The 20,804-nt window shown below is 35.4% G+C and overlaps 2 protein-coding genes across 2 annotated transcripts; one reads left to right on the forward strand and one right to left on the reverse strand.

The window, feature by feature from the left end:
• Window positions 1-8,665: 8,665 nt before the first annotated feature.
• Window positions 8,666-12,611, forward strand: LOC140819462 (DEAD-box ATP-dependent RNA helicase 35-like). The gene is given in 4 exon segments (XM_073179566.1): window positions 8,666-8,781; window positions 9,254-9,574; window positions 9,576-10,174; window positions 11,556-12,611. Coding segments are annotated over 4 exon segments (1,788 nt in total). The 5' UTR covers window positions 8,666-8,778; the 3' UTR covers window positions 12,421-12,611.
• Window positions 12,612-13,085: 474 nt separating this feature from the next.
• Window positions 13,086-20,079, reverse strand: LOC140820274 (pyrophosphate-energized vacuolar membrane proton pump 1). The gene is made up of 8 exons (XM_073180615.1): window positions 19,716-20,079; window positions 16,393-16,967; window positions 15,938-16,317; window positions 15,532-15,618; window positions 15,095-15,425; window positions 14,203-14,613; window positions 13,747-13,806; window positions 13,086-13,669 (listed from the first exon to the last, which is right to left on the reverse strand). Exons 1-8 carry the CDS (start codon window positions 19,969-19,971, stop codon window positions 13,466-13,468), a joined length of 2,304 nt encoding a protein of 767 aa, XP_073036716.1. The 5' UTR covers window positions 19,972-20,079; the 3' UTR covers window positions 13,086-13,465.
• Between the last annotated feature and the right edge of the window lie 725 nt (window positions 20,080-20,804).

Raw genomic sequence — 20,804 nt, forward strand, 5'->3', positions numbered from 1 at the left:
TAGCCAGACGATAGTCAAAAACTAAGTTCTCATAAGAGACGAGATCAACTTTAGCCCGTAATCACTATCCAAAATTACTGAGATAATTGCGTCAAAATTATTTCAAAAAAAAAATTCCAGAATTGAAACCCACATCGATTTAACACCACTGAACCATCAAAAATCACAAATATTAGGTTTCTAGCAAAATCCGGATTTTCATCGAATTTTCTCTGTTGAAATACGCATACCCTCTTGACCAACAATATTCACAATGTTATGTTTATGCATGACCTATTTATGCCTAATAACAGAAATAGAAACATGAAAACAAATATGAGATATGTTCACAAATGAAATGTTGTCACAAATGTTGGCAACATCTTCTGATAACACGTCCAATTTCAAAATATATTTCAATTTTTCTACACACTTAAAGACTTATCAATTTTCTAATCATAGAAGTGGTAGCTCCCACACTAGAAGAACGGTCTTCTTTAGGACTCCTCTAGGTAGCTTTTTCCATTTTCTTCTAATTTTGCCCTTTGTATTAAATTCAGAAGAGGTAGCTCCCACACTAAAAGCACAGTCTTCATTGGACTCTTTTAGGTAGCTTTTTCCCATCTTTTCTTCTGATACAGAGCATATGCATAATTGATTTTTCTTTTTACTCAATCTTTTCAAGTCACTTTTCGTATGTGATAATATCATGGAGTATATGATCATCCTTCAACTACTTTGTGATTTAATCAGATTATTAATCATATCCAAGTGTGTTAAGTTTAGATAAAACAAGAAATTGTAAGTGCACCAAAAGATTATGCAACATGTGATAACACATCATATAACAGTATGAATGCAAATGCAGTATGTCTAAGTTCTAGAAATGCACATGTATGTTAGGTGTTGTCCAAGATGTTATAACATCTGAGACAACATCTATGAATGATCAGACAGAACACATGCTGAGAGATTTCCTAAGATTGAAGAATCTCTATAAGTCTAATGCATTTGTGAGTATGTCAGCCAGTTGGTTATTTGTACCAACAAATTCAATTCGAATCAATCCTTTTTCTACTAAATCTTGAATAAAGTGGTGTCGAATGTCAATGTGTTTAGTTCGAGAGTGTTGTACTGGATTTTTTGAAATGTCAATTGCACTACAATTATCACAGTACACAACTAAGGTTTCCAAAAAACAACTTATCCAAGAAAATTCTGAAAAGTCATCTACACACACAAAAGAATATTTCTTACCTCCGAAACTTTCAACTTCCATAGGACCCATAAGATCCATATGTAGTAACTCCAGACAGCGTGTTGTCCCAGATGATGGCAATACTGGGTGTGACGCGCAAGTCTGGTTACCTTTCTGACAATGTCCGCACACAAATGGTATACCAAATGAAAGAGTAGGCATACCTCGTACTGCATCGTACTTACTCAAGTTCTTTAAGGTTTTGAAGTTTGCATGTCCGAGTTTTTGATGCCAAAGGTCAAGTTCGGTGATTTGCATATGTTTGCATAAAAGATCTTCACCTATTTGGTAAAAATTATCCGAAGACCTTGTACCTATCATAATGCACATATTAGTTTCATCAAAAACTTCACAAGTATGTCCATCAAACTTGACAAGCAAATTATCATCACACAATTGGCTTATGCTTATCAAATTCAAATTTAATCCTTCAACATGAAGCACATTGTGGAGCTTTGGTAGTCCTTCCACATTCAAAGTTCCCTTTCCCACAATCTTTTTTTCTTTAGCTCCCCCTCCATACGTTACTCTACCACATTTTTGTTCAACATAATCGATGAGATGTTCTCTTGAACCTGTCATGTGGCGTGAGCTTCCACTATCAAAGTACCAATGACCTGCAGTATTAGTTTTCAATGAAGTATAGACAACATTACAGTGAGTTTTTACCTTTGATACCCAAATTTGTCTTACTGTAGGTCGATGGTGAGAAATGTTGCGGGAAGTGTTGGATAACATTCGGGGCAACATCCTGCTCGACTTTCGATTCATGCAGTCATCCTTGAGTTTAAAACAGTAGGGTCTGATATGACCAGGTTTAAAGCAGTAATGAAATACGTACCTTCGTTTTCTTCTCTTAGGGACATGTGTAGTATGTTGTCTTTTTGGTGGAGATCTTTTGATCGACGGTTTGGATTGTGGTTGTATGGATGTATCATCATTTTCCTTCACAAAGATAGTCGACTTGGAAGATTCACCAATCTCAAACACACTGTCTTTGAAGCCTAAGCCTTTCTTGTCATCTCTTCCCATTAAAAGTATGGAATCAAGCTTGGATGTGCTTGAATTAAACTTGGACAAAGTTTCAGTTGTCTTTTGAAGTTCTTCTTTGGTTTTACGAAGTTCCAAATCCTTTTTGCTCAAAATTGCCTCAAGTTTGGCAACTACGGCTTTTAGATCAATGTTCTCCTTCATAAGACTTTTCAACTTGTTTCTTTTGGTCCAATCTTCAAACAACTCTTCATAAAGCTTTTTCACACTCTCAAGAGTGATTTCTTCATCATCAGTTTCTGATTCATCATCTCCACTCGAATTTTCAGAAGTTGTAGATTTCTAACAAACTGAATTTTTGCAGATGTTGCGGCCAGGTGTGGCAACACCTAGGGCAACACCTACAGGATTCACTTGCAACCAGCGTTTTTCTTCATTCCTTGGCCGTAACTGTTGTTGGACAGGAGGTTTAGGAGCTGGTGGTCGAAGTGCTCCGTTTGCAAGTGATGTGTCTATTAAATATTTCTGTCAAAACAAATAAAAACCAGAATCAGCACTTAGTATATCAAGAGTTGGCTCTGATACCACTTGTTAGGTTTATTTTGTCCGACAGATATAAAAAATAATGAAAATATCAGAATATGATTAAAAATAGTAAATTTGTGTTTTGTCAGAATTAAATGTTGTGCCAGATGTTACAACATCTCGGACAACATCTACATGCAACGGAAAATTAATGTTTGTAACACAAATTGATTTGAAATAAATGGATGTAGAAGATTAAATATGCACAAGTATAAATACTTGTGCGGTACCTTATGACAAAAATTAATCACTAGAAAACCACAATGTTTATACAAAAACCTATCACTAGTGATTGTACCAAAAATCAATTTCCTCAACAAGTTGGGAAAACAAATGGTTTCTAAAACAAATAACCAAAATAAAAACTTAATCAAGAAAGCTAAAAACGTGATACCAAAAGCGAATCCACGAAAACTGTCTTCAGCCAACTTCTTCACAGATGTTGTCTGCAGATGTTCCAAACATTGACGGCAACACCTGGTGTCTGCACTCTTCAAAACAGCACGTCTCTCGAAGGATTATTTCTCTGACTTTTTCACGGCGTGTACAAGTGCGTGTAAGTGTAGATGATTGAGAGAGGAGAGCACCACGAAAATCTCCCACGAAAAACTCCAAGAACCTCACACGAAAACTTTCCCACAAAAAAACTCCTCCACTAAAACTCTATGTATTTCTCTTAGTCTCTCTCTCTACAATCTTCTCTCTATTCACCCTCAATCACCTCACGTTGATCACCTCTTGTGTATAGCTTTCATCTCTCCTAGAGTTTATCTTCCATAAAGAAATCTATAAGATATGGTAAACAATAATCCTATTAGAAACAAATCAATAATAACATATCATGTAAATCATTATCATAAATATTATATCTAGAAGATATTTATCACAAAGATAATATCTAGAAAAGTAAAACAAAATATTCCACATAATCTTATCAATATTAAATTTAAGGAAGAAATTATATCACAAAAAAATCTTAACATAATTGTCTAGAAAAGCAAAACCATAATTAAATATTATACTCAATCAAAGAGACAAGGAAAAGATAATATTAGGGAAAACAATTTAATATGGAAATTATATTTCCCTTCAATCTCCCTCTTTTTACCTTTCTGGACAAAATCAAATCAAACTCAATTTCTTAGTTGACCTCTAGTTAACTCCCGCTTAATATCAGAATTTTTCTCCTCCTGAATAAAATCAAGTTGGTACGGGTGTTGTTCGTTGTGTTGGCAACACCTGAGACAACATCTGCAATAATCATTAACAGTTCATTAAAACAGAAACACATCAGGGCAACAGAATCTTAACAAAGCAGAACATTAAAAACGAAATCAAGCAAATGTATCATTTGATCCTTTCAATTCATTTGAGCCTTTCAAATCATAGTCTCTTGAGTTTGAGTCGCATCTTCTCCTCCTTTTTGTCCAGAATGGACATCTACCTCTATAGCCAGACGATAGTCAAAAACTAAGTTCTCATAAGAGACGAGATCAACTTTAGCCCGTAATCACTATCCAAAATTACTGAGATAATTGCGTCAAAATTATTTCAAAAAAAAATTCCAGAATTGAAACCCACATCGAGTTAACACCACTGAACCATCAAAAATCACAAATATTGGGTTTCTAGCAAAATCCGGATTTTCATCGAATTTTCTCTGTTGAAATACGCATACCCTCTTGACCAACAATATTCACAATGTTATGTTTATGCATGACCTATTTATGCCTAATAACAGAAATAGAAACATGAAAACAAATATGAGATATGTTCACAAATGAAATGTTGTCACAAATGTTGGCAACATCTTCTGATAACACGTCCAATTTCAAAATATATTTCAATTTTTCTACACACTTAAAGACTTATCAATTTTCTAATCATAGAAGTGGTAGCTCCCACACTAGAAGAACGGTCTTCTTTAGGACTCCTCTAGGTAGCTTTTTCCATTTTCTTCTAATTTTGCCCTTTGTATTAAATTCAGAAGAGGTAGCTCCCACACTAAAAGCACAGTCTTCATTGGACTCTTTTAGGTAGCTTTTTCCCATCTTTTCTTCTGATACAGAGCATATGCATAATTGATTTTTCTTTTTACTCAATCTTTTCAAGTCACTTTTCGTATGTGATAATATCATGGAGTATATGATCATCCTTCAACTACTTTGTGATTTAATCAGATTATTAATCATATCCAAGTGTGTTAAGTTTAGATAAAACAAGAAATTGTAAGTGCACCAAAAGATTATGCAACATGTGATAACACATCATATAACAGTATGAATACAAATGCAGTATGTCTAAGTTCTAGAAATGCACATGTATGTTAGGTGTTGTCCAAGATGTTATAACATCTGAGACAACATCTATGAATGATCAGACAGAACACATGCTGAGAGATTTCCTAAGGTTGAAGAATCTCTATAAGTCTAATGCATTTGTGAGTATGTCAGCCAGTTGGTTATTTGTACCAACAAATTCAATTCGAATCAATCCTTTTTCTACTAAATCTTGAATAAAGTGGTGTCGAATGTCAATGTGTTTAGTTCGAGAGTGTTGTACTGGATTTTTTGAAATGTCAATTGCACTACAATTATCACAGTACACAACTAAGGTTTCCAAAAAAAAACTTATCCAAGAAAATTCTGAAAAGTCATCTACACACACAAAAGAATATTTCTTACCTCCGAAACTTTCAACTTCCATAGGACCCATAAGATCCATATGTAGTAACTCCAGACAGCGTGTTGTCCCAGATGATGGCAATACTGGGTGTGACGCGCAAGTCTGGTTACCTTTCTGACAATGTCCGCACACAAATGGTATACCAAATGAAAGAGTAGGCATACCTCGTACTGCATCGTACTTACTCAAGTTCTTTAAGGTTTTGAAGTTTGCATGTCCGAGTTTTTGATGCCAAAGGTCAAGTTCGGTGATTTGCATATGTTTGCATGAAAGATCTTCACCTATTTGGTAAAAATTATCCGAAGACCTTGTACCTATCATAATGCACATATTAGTTTCATCAAAAACTTCACAAGTATGTCCATCAAACTTGACAAGCAAATTATCATCACACAATTGGCTTATGCTTATCAAATTCAAATTTAATCCTTCAACATGAAGCACATTGTGGAGCTTTGGTAGTCCTTCCACATTCAAAGTTCCCTTTCCCACAATCTTTTTTTCTTTAGCTCCCCCTCCATACGTTACTCTACCACATTTTTGTTCAACATAATCGATGAGATGTTCTCTTGAACCTGTCATGTTGCGTGAGCTTCCACTATCAAAGTACCAATGACCTGCAGTATTAGTTTTCAATGAAGTATAGACAACATTACAGTGAGTTTTTACCTTTGATACCCAAATTTATCTTACTGTAGGTCGATGGTGGGAAATGTTGCGGGAAGTGTTGGACAACATTCGGGGCAACATCCTGCTCGACTTTCGATTCATGCAGTCATCCTTGAGTTTAAAACAGTAGGGTCTGATATGACCAGGTTTAAAGCAGTAATGACATACGTACCTTCGTTTTCTTCTCTTAGGGACATGTGTAGTATGTTGTCTTTTTGGTGGAGATCTTTTGATCGGCGGTTTGGATTGTGGTTGTATGGATGTATCATCATTTCCCTTCATAAAGATAGTCGACTTGGAAGATTCACCAATCTCAAACACACTGTCTTTGAAGCCTAAGCCTTTCTTGTCATCTCTTCCCATTAAAAGTATGGAATCAAGCTTGGATGTGCTTGAATTAAACTTGGACAAAGTTTCAGTTGTCTTTTGAAGTTCTTCTTTGGTTTTACGAAGTTCCAAATCCTTTTTGCTCAAAATTGCCTCAAGTTTGGCAACTACGGCTTTTAGATCAATGTTCTCCTTCATAAGACTTTTCAACTTGTTTCTTTTGGTCCAATCTTCAAACAACTCTTCATAAAGCTTTTTCACACTCTCAAGAGTGATTTCTTCATCATCAGTTTCTGATTCATCATCTCCACCCGAATTTTCAGAAGTTGTAGATTTCAAACAAACTGAATTTTTGCAGATGTTGCGGCCAGGTGTGGCAACACCTAGGGCAACACCTACAGGATTCACTTGCAACCAGCGTTTTTCTTCATTCATTGGCCGTAACTGTTGTTGGACAGGAGGTTTAGGAGCTGGTGGTCGAAGTGCTCCGTTTTCAAGTGATGTGTCTATTAAATATTTCTGTCAAAACAAATAAAAACCAGAATCAGCACTTAGTATATCAATAGTTGGCTCTGATACCACTTGTTAGGTTTATTTTGTCCGACAGATATAAAAAATAATGAAAATATCAGAATATGATTAAAAATAGTAAATTTGTGTTTTGTCAGAATTAAATGTTGTGCCAGATGTTACAACATCTCGGACAACATCTACATGCAGCGGAAAATTAATGTTTGTAACACAAATTGATTTGAAATAAATGGATGTAGAAGATTAAATATGCACAAGTATAAATACTTGTGCGGTACCTTATGACAAAAATTAATCACTAGAAAACCACAATGTTTATACAAAAACCTATCACTAGTGATTGTACCAAAAATCAATTTCCTCAACAAGTTGGGAAAACAAATGGTTTCTAAAACAAATAACCAAAATAAAAACTTAATCAAGAAAGCTAAAAACGTGATACCAAAAGCGAATCCACGAAAACTGTCTTCAGCCAACTTCTTCACAGATGTTGTCTGCAGATGTTCCAAACATTGACGGCAACACCTGGTGTCTGCACTCTTCAAAACAGCACGTCCCTCGAAGGATTATTTCTCTGACTTTTTCACGGCGTGCACAAGTGCGTGTAAGTGTAGATGATTGAGAGAGGAGAGCACCACGAAAATCTCCCACGAAAAACTCCAAGAACCTCACACGAAAACTTTCCCACAAAAAAAACTCCTCCACTAAAACTCTATGTATTTCTCTTAGTCTCTCTCTACAATCTTCTCTCTATTCACCCTCAATCACCTCACGTTGATCACCTCTTGTGTATAGCTTTCATCTCTCCTAGAGTTTATCTTCCATAAAGAAATCTATAAGATATGGTAAACAATAATCCTATTAGAAACAAATCAATAATAACATATCATGTAAATCATTATCATAAATATTATATCTAGAAGATATTTATCACAAAGATAATATCTAGAAAAGTAAAACAAAATATTCCACATAATCTTATCAATATTAAATTTAAGGAAGAAATTATATCACAATAAAATCTTAACATAATTGTCTAGAAAAGTAAAACCATAATTAAATATTATACTCAATCAAATAGATAAGGAAAAGATAATATTAGGAAAATCAATTTAATATAGAAATTATATTTCCCTTCACTTATTTTTCTGGTATACATTGTGATCCTTTACTTTCTTCTTTGTATTTTGTTAAGTTTCTTCATTCACGTCTGGAGGTCAAGTTGTTCTTTCCGAAAATTTTGAAGTAAAAAATAATGTTTTACTTCACCAGTGTTATTATCGAATTTAATTGGTATATACTACTTCATAGTTAATAATCGCCGAAATTACCAGTGGCGAAGTAAAAATTAAAAATTTTGTTAGTGATTGTTTATTTCTTGGTTTTTTTTTTCATACCATGTTGGCTTAATCCGCTTTGGTGGTTGTTTTAAAGGAAAACTGGGTAATTTTAGTGGTAAAAAGAAAATCGTCCATCTCCCTGTAAAAGTAGATGAGAAAATAAATGGCATAGGCCCTAACCACCGGGGTTGGCCCAATTCAGCCAAAGGCCCAACTTTAATTGGGGTGAAAGGGGTATTTTCGGCATTTAACTTGTTATTACATACGCACACAAAAATATATCAATGGCGATTGGCGTAATCACAAAATAAACTCTTTCGAGTGAAAAAAAAAAGAAGGAAAAATAATTTTATTCATTCAGCGACCGGGGGAATCGACGGCGGTGGCCGGTTTCTTGCCTCTTCGACCGCAGTTATGGTAATAATAAATCCTCCAGTTGCTTCGATTTTTACTCTAGAATTTGTTTATTCAATTTCAAAATTCAATTTTTTTTATTCGGTGTTGATCTTTCTCGGTGTTGGCGTGATTTTTCTTTAGATGTTTGATTGGGATACTTGCAATTTCGTGTGTTATGCTTGTGTCATTGGGCTTCGTGATTTTTGCGTGGTATTTTTTGACTCCTCGTTCAAAGTTATAAATCTTAGTTGCCTTGAGTGAGTGGAACCGACTTCAAGTATTTAATTTTTTAATTCTACGAGCAAGGCCGACTTCCTCTTCCCGTGGATTAGATGTATCAGTGTTCCATTACATTTTATTCTAATGAGTTTGTTTTCTGTTTGTGAAGATTGTATTATTATTTGCCTGAGGTTTTGCTGAAATCCAAGCGTATGGCATTTGACTTTCGTGTTTTTTTTTTAGTTTGTGATGCCTATTATAATTGACTGTTTAGAGGTCAAATTTTCAGGACACGATAGAAGAAGATGATGGATATATTGAGTATGTACCTGTGGCCAAGCGTCGTGCAATGGAAGCTCAGAAGATTCTCCAACGCAAAGGAAAGTCTTCTCCACTTGATGAGGAGATTGAGAAGCAGAAACTTGTTGAGGCTAAACCAAGTTTGCTTGTCAAAGCTTCTCAACTCAAGAAAGAGCAGCCGGAGATTACACAAACGGAGCAAATCGTACAACAGGAAAAAGAGATGATTGAACATCTATCAGATAGGAAAACTTTAATGTCGGTTCGGGAGCTGGCGAAAGGCATCACTTATTCAGGAGCCATTGTTAACTGGGTGGAAGCCACCCTTACCGATTCGGAGGATGCCAAAGAAGGCTTGTGATGCCATTAGGAAGCAGTGGCACATTATTGTGGATGGAGATGATGTTCCACCGCCGATAAAGAATTTTAAAGATATGAGGTTTCCGGAACCAATATTAAAGAAGTTAAAGTCCAAGGGAATTGTGCAACCGACTCCTATCCAAGTCCAGGGGCTTCCGGTTATTTTGTCAGGAAGGGATATGATTGGGATTGCTTTCACTGGATCTGGGAAGACGTTAGTCTTTGTGTTGCCACTTCTTATGATCGCTTTGCAAGAAGAGGTGACGATGCCAATTGCTTCTGGAGAAGGGCCGTTTGGATTAATTATTTGTCCTTCTAGGGAACTTGCTAGGCAAACATACGAAGTTGTGGAAGAATTTCTTGAACCAATGAAAGATGCTGGCTATCCAGAATTGCGACCTTTGCTTTGCATTGGTGGGGTTGATATGAAATTGCAACTTGATGTCGTAAAAAAAGGAGTTCACATTGTTGTTGCTACGCCGGGGAGGCTGAAGGATATGCTAGCAAAGAAGAAAATGAAACTTGATAATTGCAGGTTTGTTTTCTTCTCTCCATTTTCTTTAGAGTTCGTCATGATTTGGTTTTGCTTACGCTCACTTCACTATTTTGCATGTTAAAGTTAAATTTGCAGTGATGAGTTTTTGCACTGAATTAGTGTTGGCCCAATCAATAACGATTTTTCACTTGCCTTCAAAATCATAAAATTAGGGGATGGTCAACATTTAAAGTTCTCTTTTCACCTCTCCAAACAGTGTTGTTGCTGTATTGTAGAAGTCTGTCTCTGGTACATTATTCTTGTAGATCTCTGTAAGGATTTGGAATTACGAATGCATTTCTGTTATAGAAAATCATTGAACCTTGATTATGCTGTTTTTCTGTTGTAAAATACATTCTAGGCATCAATTTATGGGTTTTATTTGATTGTGCAATTCTCGATGCAAAGATCTGATTGTGTCTTGACCCTGAAAATATGGCCCGATCCCTTGTTGGAATAAATGTACTCAATATGGTTTTAGTCGTTTTGATTACGGTTTAAGTTGATTTGGGACAAAATTTGTTCTTTTGAGTTTTTCAAAAGAAATATAAAGTGTGATCGTGTAGTAATAAGACTGATTAAATTTAATTATTAACGATTATATTGCAAAGTGTCCTGAATATTAATAGTTTATTATTATTATTATTATTATTATTATTATTATTAGTATTCCTATTATTAGAAATGAAAATGAATAGATTTTGAATTTAATTTTTATAGATATAGTTTAAATTACATGAACTAATGTATCTATGTGAACTCTAAAATGAATTTATGTTTATGGTTCCTCTTGTTTCTTGTTTGGTTTCTTCTTTATAGGGAACCAGAATCAAACCGTAAGTTCACAATTTTAGTTTCATTTCTATTTCGGGGGTCAATTCTGATTTCAATTTTTGATTCGAATGAAATCATGGCTGGGCCATAGGTGCAAGTTAATCTTGGATCTGCATGCTTGTGAAATCAATTCGAAGGAAATCATGGTTGTGAGCACTAGTCTGATTCATGAGTGTTGTGTTCCTTGGAACTTGTTTGTTTTTGGATATGGTTGCATTCACTTTGGTATGTTACGAGCGAGATGAGAATTTAGCATTTTACTTGCTACATTTTCAAGATATGTTTTGGTAGCAATTTTGAATGTGCAAAACAGTGTATCAGTATTGGGCTTATCCAAGCATTGTGCTTGTAATTTTGAAAACGTTGAAGCAGTTAATATTTTTACAGTTGAAGCTGATAATGTATAATTATAATGCATTTACTTTTCTTCTTTAACTCCTGTAGTCCTGTTTGAATGATTTCAAGTACATTTTTCCTTTAGAAATGTGTTTTCCTTGATTACACAAATATGGAAATAGATCTGAACTGGTTGCACGGTATTCTGCAGATATCTAACTCTGGATGAAGCAGATCGCTTAGTTGACTTGGGCTTCGAAGATGACATAAGAGAAGTCTTCGATCACTTCAAAGCACAAAGACAGACCCTGCTTTTTTCAGCTACAATGCCCACGAAGATTCAAAATTTTGCTAAGAGTGCTCTAGTGAAGCCTGTAACTGTGAACGTTGGAAGGGCCGGAGCAGCTAATCTTGATGTGATTCAAGAAGTGGAGTACGTGAAGCAAGAAGCAAAGATCGTTTACCTCCTTGAATGCTTGCAAAAGACCCCACCTCCTGTTCTGGTATTTTGTGAGAACAAAGCGGATGTGGATGACATTCATGAGTATCTTCTTCTAAAGGGAGTAGAAGCTGTTGCAGTTCATGGAGGGAAGGATCAAGAAGAGAGAGAATATGCCATCGCAACCTTTAAATCTGGCAAAAAGGATGTTTTGGTAGCTACGGATGTGGCTTCCAAAGGGCTCGATTTTCCCGACATTCAGCATGTCATCAACTATGATATGCCTGCAGAAATAGAAAACTATGTCCATAGAATCGGAAGAACTGGCAGATGTGGGAAAACAGGAATTGCCACAACGTTTATTAACAAGAACCAAAGCGAAACAACCCTTCTGGATTTGAAGCACCTCTTACAAGAAGCAAAGCAGAGGATACCGCCTGTTCTTGCAGAGCTCAACGATCCAATGGAAGATGTGGAAGAGATAGCTAATGCAAGTGGAGTCAAGGGTTGTGCTTACTGCGGAGGGCTTGGTCATCGTATCCGTGATTGCCCCAAGTTGGAGCATCAAAAGAGCATGCAAATTGCCAGTTCAAGAAGGGATTATTTCGGGTCAGGGGGTTATCGAGGGGAGATTTGACTTGTACTCTTGTTTGCTCATCTGAAATTCGTACCCTGTGTGGAATATCCTTATAGTGAAATTTGATGTGCGGCAACAATGTGTCCTTTTGTATCTTATTAATTTGAATCTGAACATCTGGAATTGCAATTTTAATAGGAGCCGTTTTGTATTTATATGCATATAAAGCAAGTCAAAATGTGCTTCAGACATATTGAAATATTTACACGATGTTATCATGATATAATTTACCACTAAAGAAAAAACATACCTTTTTTGCCCAATAATCTGCTACTCTTATAAAAATGTAAATAAAAAGCAGAGTTTTCCATTCCTAATTAAAACAATAATCAAGATTCAAAATGTGTCGGATAATCGAACCAGGTCTCTTTCTAGGAAGACCAAAGCAGGCGCCACGGTGAAAAGTGTTTATGATTAAATTAATTGCCAAATTTATCAAGTTAATAGTAAATTATTATTATTAAAATAAAATAGGATATACTAAAATAAAGATGAAGGGATCCATTTTAAATAGGATAATTAGCATTCATCTCTCATTAAATTCATGTATTTAACCATCACTTAAATATGTAATGGTTTTTACACTTAAAAAGACTATGAATATCAGATGCATAAAGTGCAAGAGACTTAATCCAAGTACCAAATCAAGAAGATACACAGAAGCCTAAAAAAAGCCCAAATCATCAATAATTCCATATGCTCCAAGAAGCAATATAGTTGCAATATCTAAGCTAAACAAAATATAGAATTAAAGACCCCTATGGATTCTTGTAAAAACAAAATTAAATGTCAAAATTAAAACCATATGTTTGTAAAATGGATTGAAACAAAATCCGACACATCCGATTTCGAGACTCCCAAGGCGAAAACATAGAATTTCATCATCATCCTTACCCTCACAATCATAATAATAATATATGAAGGGCAGATGAGCTAACTTAAAACCTTCCATAGATAAAGTGGTGAAATACAAGAGAAACGGGTACAAGCTCCAAGGACTAAAACGGATGATGCCAAGACACTCCCTTGCCTATTCATCTGTACCTCATATCTTGAATAGGATGCCACCATGAGCGGCGAAGAAGGGAGCAAACACGAGTGACTCAACAGCCATGAGTTTGATAAGGATGTTGAGTGAGGGACCTGAAGTGTCTTTCAGAGGGTCTCCAATCGTGTCACCAATGACAGCTGCCTTGTGTGGTTCTGATCCTTTGGGGCCAAGGGTTCTTGCATGCTCTGAAGCACCAGCCTATAGAATAGAGTGGAGGTAAGAAAACAATGCCCCTAAAATGTTAAACTGGTACAAATAAAACCATTTACACTTACTTCAATGTATTTCTTAGCATTGTCCCATGCACCGCCAGTGTTGGAAGCAGATATCGCAATCTGTAAGGATAAAAATAGGGGTGCTTGAAAACTGTCGGTAGTTGACAATTGAAAACATTAGTTTAACAGAGTAACTATAATCCCTTCAGGCACATGACCAGATGCAAGGCGAGGCACTTTAGAAAGGAAATGCCTCAAATGCGCAAGTGCTTTAAACTTGCCATCAATGCAAATGTAATGGAGAAATTATCCGTTGTCATTCATTAGTTGAAAAGAAAATATAGAAATAAATACTATAACATAATTCCTTCCGTCTACCTAGAGTTTACAAATATTATGACTCGGTCTAACACACTATGATAAGGCATGTACCTACCTTTATAACAAGGCACAAGGACGTGCAAGCTCCATGCGCATTTAAATAATCGAGTTTCAAGAAGAATGGAAAAAACATACCTGGACACCAGAAACAAGAGAACCAGCAAGAACACCAGAAAGGGTCTCAACACCAAATAAGATTCCAACTATCAGAGGAGTAAGCATGACAAGAGCACCAGGGGGTATCATCTCCTTAATAGATGCATCAGTGGAAATCTTCACACAAGTAGCATAATCGGGCTTGGCAGTACCTTCCATGATACCAGGAATAGTGTTAAACTGCCTGCGAACTTCCTCGACCATCTTCAAAGCAGCACTGCCAACACTCTTCATGGTCATGGCGGAGAACCAGTATGGAAGCATGGCACCCACTATTAAACCAATGAAAACTTTAGGAGTCAAAACATCGACAGTAGTAATTTCAGCCCGGCTCACGAATGCACCGAAAAGTGCCAATGAAACAAGTGCAGCTGATCCAATGGCAAACCCCTGAGAACGAAGGCATCAAGTTGGATTAAAGTTATAAAGGCCAAGAAATTCTAGTCTTAGGGTGTAACACAGAAAAACCTGTATCTATGTGAGTTAAAAAGAAAGGCAGATATTTTTCCCCCCATGTAGCAGTACCCAGACAAGACCGAACAATGATCAGTTTGGGAAGTGATTAGAGAGGTTTTAAAATAAAATGAAAGATACGCTACTTTTATTGAGTTATCTATTAGTTATTATTAACAGAAAAAAGATGTTTAATATTATATTAAATATCTTGAGAAATCAGAATGTGTAAAATGAAGTAGGAAGCATCGAAATCAATCAACTTATACAAAAAAAAAAAAGCAATCTCTCCTTTTGTATCAATAGATCCGCTCTTAAACATAAAACTTCTGGGTGTGTAGAGTTCTAACACACAGAAATACTTGATAATTAAATTAAATCATGCAATACCAATAGAGCAGCAAAAGAGAGATAATACCTTCCCAATTGCAGCAGTGGTGTTACCAGCAGCATCAAGGGCATCCGTTCTCTCACGTATTCTATGGCTCATGCCAGCCATCTCAGCTATTCCTCCAGCATTATCACTTATTGGACCATAAGCATCAATGGCCAACCCCGTAGCAATTGTGCTCAGCATTCCCAGGGCAGCTACAGCAATACCATACATCGCAGCAAAGGTGAAACTCACGAATATACTTATAGCAATTGCGAAAATGGGAATTATAACTGATTTGTATCCCAAGGCAAGGCCAAAAATAACATTGGTGGCAGCACCAGTTCTGCAGGAATCAGCAACATCTTGCACAGGGCTGAACAAAAAATAAATTAGAAAACCAAGTTATCACAATAAAAGAACCAACCAGCAAGATGAAAAATAATGATCAATCAAATATGTAAAGGAATTCCTTTGTGCACCTGTAAGCATTGCTGGTGTAATATTCAGTCACAAACCCAATAATAAGTCCAGCCCATAGCCCAACACAAACACAGAGGAACAGTTGCCTGGGAAAAAATGTCATGTAATGTCAATTTAAATCACAGCATACGATTATCAAAGTGAAGATAAACAAAGTACCAGATCCAAAAGCAGATATGATGGGACCAAATCACATTCTTCAAACATGTTTGGAAACTCCAGGAAACTCAATTGACCCTCAATTTTAATTGCAACAAAAAGAAAATTGCAACTATGAAGGAGAAAGGGATTCTATTTCCATTAAATACCCATACAAGATTGGTCATTCAAGAGAGAATTTGAAAACAGAAATATAAGATACAAGTATAACTAGTTCCATTTTTCAACAGCTGAATCAGTCCTTACCAGTTCTTCACAACTTTCTGGACACCAAAGTTGAAGATTGTGAAGGATGACGGCAGGCAAGTCCAGGTGACAATTGCAATTCCCACAGTCATAAGAAGAGTGGAGATGATAAGCTGCTTCTTCAGTGCTGGTTCAATTTCATTTACGGCCTTGATTTCAAAAAAGTCGGTAGCAAAAAGGGTCGTGATCAAGCAAACAAGGATTCCCATGGAACTTATAAGCAAAGGATAGCACATTGCAGTGAAGTCATGAGTTATTCCAAAGGAGGATATTGAGGCCACGACAAGGGCAGCACATGATGATTCAGCGTATGAACCGAAAAGATCAGACCCCATTCCAGCAATATCTCCAACATTATCACCAACATTGTCAGCAATCACCTGACAAAGGAAAATTAATCTGTTGACAATATGTCGCTTTTGAAATAGTAATTTCAAATAAATACAGTAACTTACAGCAGGATTTCTGGGGTCATCTTCCGGTATGTTCCTTTCAACCTTTCCGACCAGATCAGCACCAACATCAGCAGCTTTAGTGTAAATACCACCTCCAACTCTCCCAAACAAAGCCATGGAGGATCCTCCAAGACCATATCCAGTAATTGCCTCGAAAAGGCCTTCCCAATCATCCCCGTAGTAGAGCTTGAAAAGATTTATAGTAATATAAAGAACCAATAAGCCATTTGCAGCAAGGAGAAAACCCATTACTGCACCAGATCTGAACGCCACGATAAATGCTTTCCCAACGCCTTTCCTAGCTTCCAATGTTGTCCTCGCATTTGCATAGGTTGCAATTTTCATCCCAAGAAAACCAGAAGCGACGGAGGTGATAGCACCTAGTAAGAAGGATACTGTACTGAAGACAGCAGTTGCAAGAGCTGGCTTGCATGACTTCTCCTTGTCATAAGTGCAAGGCTGGCTATTTGTGCTGAAGCCCTCAACTGAGCCCAGGAAGAGGAAAATGAGGATTGCAAAAGCAACCATGAAAATTCCAACATATTGATACTCCGTAAAGAGGAAAGATGTTGCACCTGTTAAACAAGAATAATATAAGTCTCAGCTATAACAAGCCAAGTTATATTACATAGGACAAGAACATCGAATGCAAAAAATCGTGAACAATTATGAACCACAAAATCCATACTAGCATATAGGTCCAAACATTAAATAATAATTATATGTCAAGCAAATCAAGTGTAATACTAAATTAGCATCTCCAAAAATTTTAACCATATAGCATCTTAACTACTAGCCCACTTCAATATAGAAAATAGATACAGCAGTAACAGCACAACTACCAGAAAAGTGATCCACAATCAATGTTCTCTAGATCACCTTTTTGGATAGCATTTAATTATTTAATCACTAAAGTTTCTCCCAATGCAGTTAATTATGCTCAAATGATTAAATTGTGTTTCTTTAGTTCAAATGCTAGTTTCTCTTTTCCGCATAATTTGGAAATAATGATGCACCACCATGGACTTGCAAACACTCTTATATGTCAAAATATAACTCAAATCATTAACTTTTCAAGTCTCATGCAAAACAGTAAAACGTCGTGCCAATCCAACCAGCACTTCTATTGCGGAAAACAAATTATAATTTTAGTGTAATCAAATACGAAAATATATCGAAATAATTATTACCCAACTGCAAGCACTTAATACACCAACGTCACATGATTCCATCTTCTAGAAATGCGTAATCATATATAAAAAAAATATTGAAATAATTATTACCCAACCGCAAGCACTTAATACACCAACGTCACATGATTCCATATTCTATAAAAACTAAACGTAATAAAAAGAAAGCTACATAACAAAGTCGTTGGATAAGACGTCACACAGCTCCATATCTGGTACACATGCAGTGAAGTAAATTATAAACGTTCATATATGATGTAGTACAAAAATGTATTAACAATTTACTTCACACACTAAGATAAGTTGGAAAACAAACAAATCCAGTTGTTTCTCCTTGAGTAAGTAGCATAGCCAATAAAATACTATACAACTTCCAAAACCTTGGTAAACATATGAAACTGCAATTAAACAATGAGGCCATATAGAAACAAAATAATAAAATCAAATTATTCATCATTTCTAGTGAGTAACATTCATGGGTATCACCAATGTAGGCCCTAACGTTTTAAAAAAAGTAACGGAATGCAATAAATAGCAGGAATTCATAACATCTTTATGCAAAACATAAACTAAGCAAATCCAGTGTAATCCAAATATTTATTTTAAAAAAAAAAGAGTAATCCCAAATTAGCAGCTTAAAAGATTTTAATTATATAGGATCTTTAATACCTCAAAAAAGAAAACTGATACAGCATCAACAGCAATATTACCAGAAAAGTAATTCACGATCAATATTCTCTAGATACTCAATTTGCGTAGCATTTTATTATCTATTACTAAAGCTGCTACTTTTAAATGCAGTAATTTATGTTTTCATTAATTCACATGATGGTTTTTTCCCCATATATTTGCGAATTAATTAATTCATGATGCACCACCATGGACTAGCAATCACTCTTGAATATCAAAATATAAGAATTTCGAATAATTCGCTTTTTAATTCTCATGTAAAACTTCATGCCAGTCCAACCAAGATTTCTATCGAGGACAGTAAAAATATAATTCTAATATAATTTTAGCGTAATCAAATATATAAAAAAATGCAGAAATAGTTAATGTCCAACCTCAAGCACTTACTATACCAACGTCATGGATTCCGTCTTCTAGAAAAACTAGTAGAAACTAAGAAAAAGCTACACAACAAAGTCGTTGGACGAGACGTCACTACTCACTCAGCACCATATCTTGTACACATGCGGGGCAGTAAAATAATCTTATTCATTTATGATATAAAAATATAGTATAATACTGTATTAAAAAAAATATTCATACAGTAAATAAGACCCAATTGTTTCTCCTTGAATAATTAGTCAATAAAATACTACACACTTTAAAAAACCTTGGTAAACAAAACTAGTATTAAATAATGAGCAACTTAGAATGAAACATAATATAATCAATTTATTCACCGTTCCTTTGGTGCCAGCTAATCTATAACATTATTTGACTCCAACCACATTGCACCAACCTTCTAATCAAACCCTATTATACTAAAAACTCACCATCAAGAAAATCAAACAACACAAAGTTTATCCCATTATAATTTATGTGATTAAGAACTAAATACTTATGAGAACATAAAATAAATAAATGTTGAGAAGAAATATTATTCTTTGAACCAAAAAGTGTGTTATACAATATGATTTAATCTTTACTCCGCAGGACACAAATTGTGTATGCCATATTAGTTTAAGATCGTTCTGACAAACTGTATAAATTAATAGAACTGCTAGTCCTACACATTTGACAATTGATTCGTCTTGAGAAAGTTCGATTTGGAATCTAGGGAGTATCACAATTCCAAGAATCGAAATTGGAAACACAAAAAAAGAAGAAGCTAAAGCTGTCATATTGCTACCCAGAATCACCTTTGTTGAGCAAAAAGCTTAAAGAGGCTTCTTTATAAACAAAGATGAGCTTATATTTTATAATAATAATAATACTAATATATCAAGAACTCAAAATTTCCTTTCTAAATCTTTAATTTTTCAGCTCTCCAGTGTCAAATCGCGCTAAATCCAGCAAGAACAAGAGAAAGAAACTTGACACACACACAAACACAGAGAAAAATTATATCAAAATAACTAAAAAACTAGATCTTGGCGTAACGTAAACATTAAAAACTATTCTGACCTTCCGAGATGGCGCTCTGGATGTCGGCGCACTTAGCAACGACGCTTTGGTCGCCCATTCCGTCCTCCTCCTCTATCAAGTAGTCATCATAACCATTCTTCCCGTTGTTAGCAGCAGACGCGCCGCCGCGTTCAGGAGACATCTTCACCTGCGACACCAGGAACCACTGGACGAGAGAGAATGCTATGCCTATGACAGCACAAACCGGAATAACGATCTCCGTCCCCAGATCTGGTAGCAAAGCCGAAGACACCATTCTCACCGCCACAATAACCACCGAAGAATATAATTGTAGAGTGAGAGAGAGTAGAGAAGAAGGAATACAGAGAGTCACGATTTTGGGGAGGTTCTGAAATGGCGGACGAGGGAATATTTATAGGATAATAATATCCGGATATACGGAATGGGGAATCTTAGTGTGCGTGAGAGTCCACCGTAAGGGGAATTTTTTTTTAACAATTTTGAAATCATTTTTGGAAATCTAAATTTGTTCTAATTGTTTGAACATATTTAAATTCAATTGATTTTAGTTTTTTTCCCCTTTTCTATAATAACTAACAAATTTCAAATTAATAAATATAAATAGGAGAGTCTATGGTAAGAAATATTAAATAAAGACAAAAATTTATGTAAGACGGTCTCACGGGTCGTATCTTATGAGATAGATATCTTATTTGGATCATCAATAAAAAATATTACTTTTTATGCTAAGAATATTATTTTTTGTTATGAATATCTGTAGAACTGAATCATCTCACAGATAAAAATTCGTGAGACCAGTCTCACAAAAGACTTATTCATTGATAAATACTTCGAGTTCCTATCTATATATATATATATGTTTATTTTAAAAACAATATATATATATATATGTATATATATGTTATTATCCACAAGTAGTTTAAATTTACCATTTCCAAGAATTGGATATGGTTTCTTGCCACGTTAGTTCCCATATTGAGCCAAAATAACAAATGTTAAATATAGTAAAACAAATTAGTTTTCATAATTAGGAGAGAAACTAATTAATTAATGACAAAAACTTGTGTGAGACGGTCTCACGGGTTATATTTGTGAGACGGATCTCTT

The sequence above is a fragment of the Primulina eburnea genome, chromosome 18 (genome assembly GCF_022965805.1).
Source record: "Primulina eburnea isolate SZY01 chromosome 18, ASM2296580v1, whole genome shotgun sequence".
Classification (NCBI taxonomy): Eukaryota; Viridiplantae; Streptophyta; class Magnoliopsida; order Lamiales; family Gesneriaceae; genus Primulina; species Primulina eburnea.